Genomic DNA, 10610 nt, shown 5'->3' with positions numbered 1-10610 from the left:
CCGATTCAACTTAGCACTCTTGTTGGACAACCAAGCACGATTGCTCTGACAGCCTTGGCGCTCGCTGCGGCCTTCGTTTTGCGTTTCAAAAGCATCTTGTCCAGACGCCCGAGGTGGAAAAGGACTCGGATGTACGCTTGGTCTCGTACATTCGTACCGTACGTTTCAAAGTACGTCTTATCTTCTCTATGGATTGTACATTTCTGTACGTGGAATGTACGCCCGTGCAGGTCCACCTCGATCATGACACGTCGTGTTCACTGTCAGTTGATCTTTTGCATCATGCTGACCAGTCTACCGTTCTGCACGCCGCTTTTGAGCTATACGTCGTCGTCGAATTCATCCCATACGTTCGGTCGACTGAGCGCCGACTGCTTGGACGTGGGCCCCGCCATGCGCAACGGCAAGCGCGTCGTGCGTCTCGAGTCTGTATTATCTGGGGGCCTTGACGTGCACCAATTAGGCGCTGTGTTTTGACGTCCGCGGCCACTTGGCGCCAAAAGAAGTGACGCGACCAGAGATTTTGCAGCTCGTCGCGGACGCCACGGACCCAGCCGACGCGCCCACGGTGCCGGTTGGCGCATACCATGTCGATGGGGCCCTAACCACCATCGATAGGCCATGCACATGCGCGACTTGCGACAGCTCGACGAAGTCTTTACGGTCTCCAACGAGCCATCGCTCTCGGTCCGCCGCCAAGCCATTCTGCTCAACGCGGGTATAGACGTCGAAAAGTTTCAGTGTATCAAGTCGCGGTAGATCCTATCCGGGCGGTAATTTTGCGCGACAATTGCTTGGTGTTTCTACCGAGCGGTGCCGACAACCTTGCTTCCAAGCTCGACACGCTCGTCCAAGAGCACGTCAAGGCATCCAACTCGGAGCGTACGCCGTTTGAATTGCGGTACGGCGATAGACCTAGCCCTAACCTCCTCACTGGTCTGTCGATAGCGCTCTGGAAGTGGTGTTGGCGGCCGTCTGCTCGTACGCCTCGATGCAAATACTTTCAGCATGTCACGATGCATTAGCGGGCTCGTCATGGACGGCGACGCGCTTCTGCCGACTGCGCAAGCAGCCGTCGAGCGCATGAGCCGCCCGGACTTGCCAATGGGCGACATGGAGGCGCTTCGCGCCCTCAAAAAAAGCCTCCACGAGAATTCCACGCGCGTACAAGGGTCTCCTTGAAGCAGTCGGTCGCTTATTTCGCTGTGTCTATATAGGTGGGGGCGGTGCGGCGCATGCTCGTGGAAGCATTGGACAAGGAAGACGATCTGCGTCGCATGCAGCTCACAGTGGTGCTCCCCACATTCGCTTTGCATGGCCTTCAACACGAAAACTATAGCTGGATACGTCACCCGTGCACGAGACGCTCGCGACCGAGACCGTGGAAGCCATCATTGAGACCTACCTTCACGTACGCCACGCAGCGATGGCAGTCGTTTTCATGAGTTGTATAGGATTTGTATGCAACACAGACACGCGTCGCGCTCATGCTTCAGCGCATCCAAAGCACCGAAGACATGGTGCTATTGCAGCTGCAGACGAAGCGCAATTCGCTGCTTGTGGTTGACCTCACCCTCTCGATGGTGGCGACGCTCGTGGCCGTCCCCAACTTTGTCGTCGGCGGCTTTGGCATGAACCTCGACTCGACGGTGCAGACCACGCGCTACATGTTTTGGATCGTCTTTGGCTTTTGCATTGGCTTCCCGATTCTCGCCTTCCACGTCATTAGCGTCTATCTCTCACGCCGCGGGATCGTTCTGCGCCTCTGAGTCACCTGAACCCACCGAAAGGTTATAGAAATACCACGACACATATTGTCTACTAGTATTGTTTGTTGAGCTGATGCAACCATACACATTGGAGAAGGTTCAGCATGAGGACCCGATGATAGAACGCTACTACTAGTAGGCAACACGCTTCACGACGTTACAACCTGTGTTGTTTTTTATAAAAATCAATTTGCCCTACCCCTACCCTAAGTGTGAAAATCGTGCGTCGAGGCGCGCGTTGGACGAGCTTGCTTGGGCGAGGACAGTGCTGCTGCTGCTATTAAGCAACAGCAAGTCGAGCTAGTACCATGAAGGATGCAGCTTTTGACGGCAGCCTGCTTCCAACGCCAGACGTGAGCACCTCATGGGACCCCTGGTCGGCTGCGACAAAGGGCCACCATGCAACAGTGTACCGTACACGCTTCTTGCGATGACATAGACTGTTAATATCGGTTTATTTGACAGGGGCCGCTTCCGACAAGCGTGCGATCGTTGCAACGTCGGCTTCGTACGCTGCCACGTCATGGTAGCGGTGTTTCTGCAGCAAAAGACGAGCGTCATGTGTTGTGACGAGCACACCGAGCGAAGCCAGAGCGACGGCCGCAAAGCGCAAGTAGCCATCGAGTTGCACGCAGACGTGGTCGACGCAGGCCTCCCACGCGCCTCGCGTGGGCGAGGCCAGGAACGCGTGGACGTCCGAGCACATGGCGCAATGACACGGCAGTGCTGGCGCGGCCAAAGCCCAGTCAGGGCGATGGACGGGGGGCACCGAGGCCAGGTGCACGAGAACAAGCTGTCGAAGGAGCTCTGTCAGCACGCCACCCGGCGCGTGCTGCACCACGACGTCGTACACGGGCAAGAGAACGCGGCGTGCGACGTGAAGGGTGGTGGGCGTCAGCGCATTGAGGTACCCCACAAGCGCGTGGCCAAAGCCCAGTCGATAGAGCATCTCGACGGCTGCAGGAAGCACCGCGGGGATCGGGTGCTCGCCGGCCGCCAACCGCCGCACCTGCGCCAGCACGAGCATGGCCGACGTCAACAGGCACGAGTGGACCAGTGGCGGGACAGTCTCGATACGTTGCAGATACTTGACGCTGGCGAGCGCGATGTCCGAGTCGAATGCGCCCATGTACCGCTCGACGCAGCGCTCGAATCGGCTTGGACTCAGAGCAAAAATCGAGCCAAGACCGGTGGCGTTGAAGGCCGGCGGCCGAGCGTCAAATGCATCGAGAACGTAGGCCACGTACGTGGGCACATGCAGCGCCGGCAGCGCATCGAGAAGCGTCACGAGCACGGGAGCGACGACCGACATAGGGTCCCACACGTCGGCTCTGGCAGCGAGCACGCTCATCAAGCTCGGCTGCAAGTACGTATCAATGGTCCCGAGGACGCTGCTGGGAAGGCGTGCGAGCCGCCCGCGGACGTCCGCCTCGGTGCGTGCGACGGCAAAGTTCTCCAAGCAAAGCAGCGCCGACACGATGCGGCGACTGGCCGTCGGCGTCGACGGCGCGTCGTGACACAGCAGCAGCTGTGGCAGCAGCCGTTGGTACCCCATCTTGACAAAGTCGCCCGTCTCTGAGCGCTCCGAGAGTTGCATGAGATCGACAAGAAATGACAAGACATCCGAGACCACGCACCACGTACACGTTTGTTCGTCCACGAGCTGCAGTAGCGCAGATGCCAACGGATCGCAGCCGACCTCTGTGATGGCCGTTGGGAGCCAGTGCAGGAAGCGTCCAAGCTGCGAGCGTGTCACCGCGACCGGGACGTAGCTGACGACCAAGAGCTGAAGCAGCACCACGCGCCGATACTGTGTGAGGACGCGACCGAGTTGGACGGCGTCGGGCACATCCAGGTACCGATGCGCGGGCAGCGCGCTTGCGTCAAAGAGCATGTCGATCAAGCTCGTGACGAGGTGCGTCGCACACGCACCAAGCCCATGTTGCAAGACGCGCTCGAGCTGGGTTAGTGTGCGGCGAAAGCCGGGAAGCCGGTGGCGGTGCAGGCGCGACCAAAACACGAGGCACGTCGTGATGGCGCCATCGTCTGGCGGCGTCGGCGTCGCGTTGAGAACGGCAGGAAGCGCCTGGCCGGCCAAGTAGACGCTGGCGAGCAGCTGGCTCTCGGGATGCAATACGGCCTTGACCACGATCCACAGAGCGTCGCGCTGGCTCCAGAGGATGCGAGCAAAAGCCACGTCAAAGCAGTTGCTGCCCACGAGCGCAGCGACGACCCGCATGTCGGGCGGCGCCAAAACGCTAAACTCCAGGTCCGTGTACGTGCGTCGCCAGTGCCACGCGTACGTCGTCGCGGTCGCCTGCAGCTGCGATGCCCAGACAGGCAGTTGCTCGAGCAGATTGAGGCGAGAAACATGCTCTGTGTACACGATGGCGTAGACCAGCGCAATGCGGTAGCCTGTCTGGACACTGTCGAACGTAGCGTGCTCGGCGTCGTGGAAGGTCCCGAGGATCGCCCCGTCCTGGCCCTGGCGCCATCGCAGGAGCGTGCTCGTCGGCGTCAGCGTCAAAGTGCCACCGGTCGCCGACGTTGGCAGCAGCAAGACCACGTAGCCAAAGACGCCTTGCGGCGGCGATCGAGTCGGAAGGTACGGACCAACGTCGCCGCCGGCGCGCGTGAGCACGAGATGCGACATGCGCAGCACGACGCGGCGCGGTGGGCGAAGCAGCGTGTCGGTGCAATGCAGCGCAATGGGCACGATCGCGCCGTCGTGCACGAGGAGCCTGGTCGCTGGAATGATGCACGTCGTGCCGTCGTGAGCATGGCGCCGGAAGAGGTACGCACCTTGCGACGATGAGAGCGGCCAGCCAATGCGCTCGTACGTCCGATTGCTAAGGCGCTCGACGGCCACGAGGCCTCGGTGCACGGCAGCGACGACGCCAACCACGCACGGGGTCTCGCTTCGAGCGAGCGTCGCCAGCGTCCGAAGGTAGCCCTGATACGCTGGCGTCGCGTCGGCCATGCGAGGCAATTGCGGTTCTGGGAGAAAAAAGAGGTGGGAAAAGCCAGCCCACGCGTAAAGGGTCCTACCAGGTCGTATTCGCAGTGTTGGCAAGAGGTCTCGCTGGGAGCAAGTCGATGGCGGTCATGACAGCGTGCTTGGTTGCGAGAAGCGGCGTGGTCGGCTCGAGTGCTGCAGACCGACGGCCATCGTCGTGTAGCGCTGAGGGCGAGTGAGGAATAAGCACGGCTCAGAAAGGAAGTGGCGTGCACTTAGACGCCGAGCACAAGCGCGTCCGGAGCGTGCACAGTGACTGTGTTCATTGCAGCGTGAGGCCACCGACACGCACCGGCCATCGCGTCTCGGTGGATCGCGTGCGAGCGGTATTCTAATATCACGCCACTTTGTGTGAAAACACATTTCGCACATTGTTTTTCACATAAAACACGATGGTGGCAAACATCCGGATACCGGACGCAAGCAACCTCAGCACCGCATTCGCCCGTGCTGGTCGGCCCATGCCACGACGTCTTCGCTCACGGACAACTTGTTTAATTTGGCGCTTACTGCGGACACCAGCACCGTCGCCTCTTCAGTGTATTGAAGCGACAGCACCAACGGCAGTTTAACCTCATGTGTAACCTGAGTATTACGTCCCGAGACGAGCGGGTTTTTCTCGTCCAACCTGTTTAAACCATGAGGTTAAAGTAAAACCTTAGCGGATCGCGTTTGGCACGTACCGATTCTTGGACGGAATGGCAGCGCCGGTGCGCCAGGGCCTCGAGCGAGCGCTGGCCGCGATCCGACGCCCGGCCAAGCCGTTCGCCACGGGCCGCGGGCTGCATCCGCGTGATTCTCCGCGCCTGCAGGTCGATGGCATGGACGCGCCGCTGAGTGGCTCGTGTCGCATCTTCCACGCAGTCTCTTGCTCAACGTCGATGCATTTCTGGATCCTGCACACGCTACATGCTCGGTCTCGTGCAACGAAAGCCCAAGACGTAGTGTCCCCTCGCGGTGCTGGCGCCCACCGTAGTGTCAGCCGCGGTGTGCCCTTCTCGGCAGTTTGTGGCGGACGTGGAGCACGCCTTGTGCCGGCCATCGCAGCACTACTGCGCCGCCACGTGTCGATGCCAGCACGGGCAGCGAGTCATCTTGGAGCGTTGCTGCTGCAGTCGGTGCCGCAGCTCATCATTCGCAGCGACGAGTCCACTCGCGTTGGTGACAGTCGGCTTTTCCTACAGCATTATGCCCCCACGGCAACCGGGCTCGCCCGTGACGCCGCCGACGTGGTGCACACCTGGACACCGAATGCGTTCGTCTTTTTTGCGCACCAAGTGACTTTGACGCTCGTAGTTATGCCCGATCGTAGCCTCGCGACCTACCGCAGCACTGTATTTCGTCTCCTAGAAGTCTCATTTCACTCGCTGAGGCCGTCGTGGACCACCTTGCCCGCGCCGGCGTCGGGCGACTCGAAGCCGAAGCAGACGTCGCGCTTCCGACGCTCGACGATTTGACCGTCCGCGGTCTCACGCCTCCGTCGGCGCGTCACGACTGCCTCAGTTGCGCAACGTTTCTCGTCTTTCTCGAGAGCCCAACGGGCTTGGAGTGCGACTTTGACTCGGCCACGCGGCTTCTTTGCCGATGGCTGGGACGTGGTCGTCGCCCCAAGACGCCGCAAGAGCTCCATGCCCCGATCGACGAGTGGAAGCGCCGACTGGAGCTCCACCAAGAGCGCAGTTTGGACGGTGGCGACGGGCCTGTTCGCACGAGGTCTTGCTTCAAGCTGATAGCACTCTCGGTCGACACGTCTTATGAAGGTACACGCCACTTCTGTGTGCCAAGGTTCCCGTACGTGGCGCGCCGTCTCTTCAAAGCTGTGTTTTGAATCATACTACGTCGTGTGTTTGTGGTGTAAACTATAGTACTAGTGTCTATAAAAGCTGCGGCATTTGCGTAATGAACGCGTTCGACTTGGTCAACGCGTCGTCCTTTTGCGAGACGCCGGGGGGCAGCCCCATGCGCAGGAGAGGATTTGTCGAGAGGCGCTTGTCCGCTTCGTTCTACGCCCCGCGTCCAGTTGATACGCTGATAGGTTGATACATACCTGATTCTTTTTCTTGAGTTTGGACGTGAGTTCTTCGTCCGAGATGCCGCGCTCGGTCGCGTTCTTGCGCTTCTCCGCGAGCTACTCGCCCGTGGTAGAGAATTGATGGACAATATTGTACCTCTTTTTTTCGCATCACTTCGGAGAAATGACGGTTGCTGCTCATCTTGAGAATGTCGCGCGACGGCACGAGCACGTCGAGGATCGGGCCGTTGGCGACCACCGGCTCGTCGTCGCCGACGCCCGACGAGCTCGATGCATCCGAGCGTGCGCTGTCTGGGTGTCCGCCCGTCTTGGCCTTGACCCGAATGTTGTTGCGATGGACGACCGGGTCCGAGTTGCCGTGGGGCGACCAGATAAGGTGCTTGGCCTCGTCACCGTGGTCGTGGCGGCCGCCATGGTCGTCAAAGCCGTCGTCGCCGTCGCCGCCGTACCCGGTGAAGCCGCCGCCGGCGCCGTTTTGCTGGCCGACGAGCTCGACGACTTTGGCAAATTTGATTTCGGCGATCGAGAGCAAGTCGTGGCCCGTGTCCTTGCCGTTGAGCGTCACGAGTGCGTCGTCGTTGATCTCGAGGAGCTCCTACATTCATGATACATGCGATCAAACAGACTCGACCCAAAATGGAACCCACGTCGAACGGTGCGAGGCGTTGCACGAGGCTGCTGGCCCCCTGGCGGACGGCCGCAAGGACACCGTCCAAGCAGTCGTACGCAGCCTTGTTGGTCTTGAGAAGGCCTTTTGCTTGTAAAATGTCATTCTCCAGCGCGGTGTACACATCCCTACCCGCCACCGATGAATCTCAAAATGAACACAACAAGAAGCGCACCGATTGAGCTCAATGCCGCCAATACCGGACGCCTTCAAGTCGTTGAGCGCCTTGAGTGCATTCTCCTTGGCGAATTTCGCGTTCGAGAGTCGCGCTTCGGCGCGCACTTTTTCCTTCTCGAGCGACTGGTTGCTCAAGCTCTGGGCCGCAAACTTGTCGACGACATCCTGGAGGCTGCTTGCGCCTGTGACTTGCTTCATTTGGTCAACGACTTGGTCGTGGTCCGTCGCGCGCTGCGAAATCTCCATGTTTGCGGCGCCCAAGTCGGCGTTGGCCTTTCGCCGGTTCTCAATGTCGCGCAGTAGCCGCCGCTCTTCGTCGTACGAGAGGTCGCCGCGGAGCTAGGACAGTCGAGACATGTCACGCTGCGTTGCTCGCCCAATGTACCTCGGCCGCGAGCTCGGAGCGCTGCTTCATGCGCTTGAGCCGCCACTGCTCCATACGTTCGGCGTTCTTGGCCTTGATCGAGTGCTCCGAGAGCTCTCGTGTGCGCTGCTTGCGCTCGATCACCACTTGCTGCTGCAGACTATCGATTCCGTACATACATGTCGTGGCACGAGTTAAATACTGTACTCTTGGAGCAGCTGGATCGTGCGCGACTTGCCGGCTTCGAGCTGCCGGCTCAGAATGCGGACTTCTTCGGCTTCGCGCGCACTCGCCTCGACAGCCACCGACATGGCCTGGATGTGCGAGTCAAACTTGATTTGGTTCGTCTGGAGACGCCGAATCATATGTTCCAGCTGTCGCCGCGTGTGCATCTATAAGCATTACGCAAGAGTGGACGACTAAAACACCAAGTACCTTTTCCTCCATCGAGAGCATGCACTCTTCGATCTCGGTGTTGAGCCGCTGGATCTCCTTGGCGCCGTGCGATTCTTGGTTCTGGATCCGGTCGAGCTCGTCCGTCTCGATCTGCATCGCTCGGTACTGGTCCACGAGCGTCGAGAGCTCTTTTTCCTTGGCGTCGGCGACGCGCTTGCGCTCATTGTACTTGCGCGCATTGAGGTTGACGCCGTCTTCCAGTGTCGCCACGTCCTTGTTCGAGTCGGACGACGACTCGGGACCGTCGCCATGGACGCTGCCGAGCGACGACGAGCTCCCGAGCGACGACGTCGATTCGAAGCGAGACGGCAGCACGATCGGCGAGTTGACCCGTCGAACGGCCTCGACCAGGTCCTATGCAGACATGGCGCTTCGAATTCTTAGAGATGAGACGGACTTTGCGCTGAAAAATGCGTTTGGACTTGGAATTGGGCACATCAAACGCCGAGAGGTCCAGTGGCAATAGCCTAAGCACTGGGTCGTCAAGTGGAAGCGTCGAGGGAGGTGAACCGGCGGGTATTGGAGGGTCCCTTCTTCTTGAGCATGTGGCGGTCAGTGCTTTTCGCTGGCGTCATCGAGCGCTAATGTAGGCGATGTGAGGCGACCCACAAGTGGTTCAGGTGCAACCTCGTTGATTTTGTCCCCGACCTCGGCGAGGTTGGTAAAGGACGTCCGATCTGACGTCGCCATGCTAGCAGAGAGACCAGCACGTCGGGCCCAATGCTGCCCACGCGGGTGCTCTTGAGACGAGGTGGAAGTTTCCCCGAAACCCCCAACGATAATAGGTTTTGGTGTTTGAAAGAACTGCATTTGCCCTCAGACGCTATCTCTGCTTCATGCCATGTAGAGAGACTCGTAGTTATCGATTGCTTATCAAGGTGTAGTACGACTTGTAGTCGGTGTTCCGGTGGTTGATGCCGCTCATTATGTGTTGTCATTGTCCATAAAAAAGCGCATCTCCATTTTTATGGCCATCGATTGCCCGGAATGTCCTCACAAAGCAGAGACGTCCGTCGAATGGCGCAACTCGATTCCCCTTTCGGTCGAAACTCTGGTGGTAGCTCTTGTGCAGAGCTTTCTTGCGCGCATAGTGTGGAGCCACGCAACTGGAAGATGGTAGGTGGTTCGACGCTGCGGTTTCTTCCTTGGCGCGCTCTCGGCTTCAACGTCTCGCGGTGCTTCAACGTTCCGGCCTTGTACATAGGTACATTACGACTGGGTGCATTCGCCTGCACAGATGATGAGAGTGATTGAAGCAGCACCAATGGGCGGCAACACCTGAACCTATGATTCCTCGGCCCCAGAAAACAAGGTACACCATTTCTCTCTGGACGCCATTTCCACGACTTCCAAGAGAGTCGAGTAGTCCACTAAGTTCTTCAGGTGTCGATCAGACCATAATTCGATTCGACTAGTACGTCATAAAGCATTCTTTCGAGCGTCAACTCAACGTGTTACGCATCCCGTCCCTCGGTCGTCCCTCGTCATGTGACCAGACAAACGTAGACCAAGTCATGCGACATTGCTTCCATTCACATGGGGCCTCTCGAACGTTCGAGCGCACGGCTCATCATCATGGGGCGCGGTACTTGCACCTCGGTGCTATCATCCAGCTGGGCGCAATGCCGCTTCGAGCAGTGCGCAGGCAGCTACATAGCGCTGTAGCCGACTCGAGTGGCCATCTATGAACGAGCTGGTACGTAAAATGTGCTAACTTCAAGTGGCCGCGCCAACCGTGTCCCAAATGTAAAGTCACCAAGGAGGCCCCTTGATCATTTTTGCGTACCTATTTGATGCGGCGTGGACACATGCGCACCTGGATGTGATCAGACGACGCGCCGTACCTCACGAATTCTTGTGTTGCCGCCGCCAAATCACTAGAAATTTCTATGGCCCACAACGCCCCCGCAACCTTCTTACAGCGCTGAGCCATGCCACTGTGCCAAGCCATTCAAGCAGATGGCACGACGACTTTAACCGAAACCGCGTTTTTCTCCAGCACATACAAACATCAAGTGCAAGAAAAGGCCCGGCCCGACGTTAAAGGGGGTACGGTGATTGTACGGTGAACGTACGCCCTTGGATTTCGAAACGACGGAAATAGTGTATGATGGCGGGCGACCGTCCAC

The 10610-nt window shown here is 58.9% G+C and overlaps 4 protein-coding genes across 5 annotated transcripts; 2 read left to right on the top strand and 2 right to left on the bottom strand.

Annotated features, from left to right (window-relative positions):
• Positions 1 to 621: 621 nt before the first annotated feature.
• On the top strand, positions 622 to 1824 carry SDRG_15646 (hypothetical protein; the record flags this gene model as incomplete). Its single annotated transcript, XM_008621826.1, has 7 exons — positions 622 to 718; positions 760 to 901; positions 949 to 981; positions 1026 to 1164; positions 1218 to 1292; positions 1340 to 1411; positions 1455 to 1824. The coding sequence occupies 7 exons, from the start codon at positions 622 to 624 to the stop codon at positions 1767 to 1769; spliced, it is 873 nt and encodes a 290-aa protein (XP_008620048.1). The 3' UTR covers positions 1770 to 1824.
• A 301-nt stretch (positions 1825 to 2125) lies between these two features.
• Positions 2126 to 5111, bottom strand: SDRG_15645. 2 transcript variants are annotated; one of them, XM_008621824.1, is made up of 2 exons: positions 4572 to 5111; positions 2126 to 4517 (listed from the first exon to the last, which is right to left on the bottom strand). In XM_008621824.1, exons 1-2 carry the CDS (start codon positions 4747 to 4749, stop codon positions 2224 to 2226), a joined length of 2472 nt encoding a protein of 823 aa, XP_008620046.1. In that variant the 5' UTR covers positions 4750 to 5111; the 3' UTR covers positions 2126 to 2223. The 2 variants fall into 2 exon arrangements, with proteins under 2 accessions (XP_008620046.1, XP_008620047.1); XM_008621825.1 differs by having other exon boundaries at positions 2224 to 4766; positions 4818 to 4841.
• A 372-nt stretch (positions 5112 to 5483) lies between these two features.
• On the top strand, positions 5484 to 6613 carry SDRG_15644 (hypothetical protein; the record flags this gene model as incomplete). Its single annotated transcript, XM_008621823.1, has 2 exons — positions 5484 to 6119; positions 6158 to 6613. The coding sequence occupies 2 exons, from the start codon at positions 5484 to 5486 to the stop codon at positions 6611 to 6613; spliced, it is 1092 nt and encodes a 363-aa protein (XP_008620045.1).
• Positions 6608 to 9258, bottom strand: SDRG_15643 (hypothetical protein). Its single transcript, XM_008621822.1, has 11 exons — positions 9109 to 9258; positions 8992 to 9062; positions 8879 to 8948; positions 8461 to 8835; positions 8233 to 8417; positions 8047 to 8185; positions 7660 to 8000; positions 7465 to 7612; positions 6954 to 7412; positions 6833 to 6913; positions 6608 to 6788 (listed from the first exon to the last, which is right to left on the bottom strand). The coding sequence occupies exons 1-11, from the start codon at positions 9169 to 9171 to the stop codon at positions 6660 to 6662; spliced, it is 2061 nt and encodes a 686-aa protein (XP_008620044.1). The 5' UTR covers positions 9172 to 9258; the 3' UTR covers positions 6608 to 6659.
• Positions 9259 to 10610: the final 1352 nt, after the last annotated feature.

Source organism: Saprolegnia diclina (genome assembly GCF_000281045.1).
Source record: "Saprolegnia diclina VS20 unplaced genomic scaffold supercont1.97, whole genome shotgun sequence".
NCBI classification, from domain to species: domain Eukaryota; phylum Oomycota; class Saprolegniomycetes; order Saprolegniales; family Saprolegniaceae; genus Saprolegnia; species Saprolegnia diclina.
The sequence above is the reverse complement of the archived record's forward strand: the minus strand, read 5'-3'. Positions and strand labels throughout refer to the sequence as shown.

Coding starts and splice junctions, on each gene's coding strand:
- SDRG_15645 (XM_008621825.1), bottom strand. CDS start 4,749: ATGGCCGACGCGACGCCAGCGTATCAGGGCTACCTTCGGACGCTGGCG.
- SDRG_15643 (XM_008621822.1), bottom strand. CDS start 9,171: ATGGCGACGTCAGATCGGACGTCCTTTACCAACCTCGCCGAGGTCGGG. Junction 8,836..8,878: donor AACGCATTTTTCAGCGCAAA/GTCCGTCTCATC, acceptor ATGTCTGCATAG/GACCTGGTCGAGGCCGTTCG. Junction 7,613..7,659: donor GGCGGCATTGAGCTCAATCG/GTGCGCTTCTTG, acceptor GGTGGCGGGTAG/GGATGTGTACACCGCGCTGG.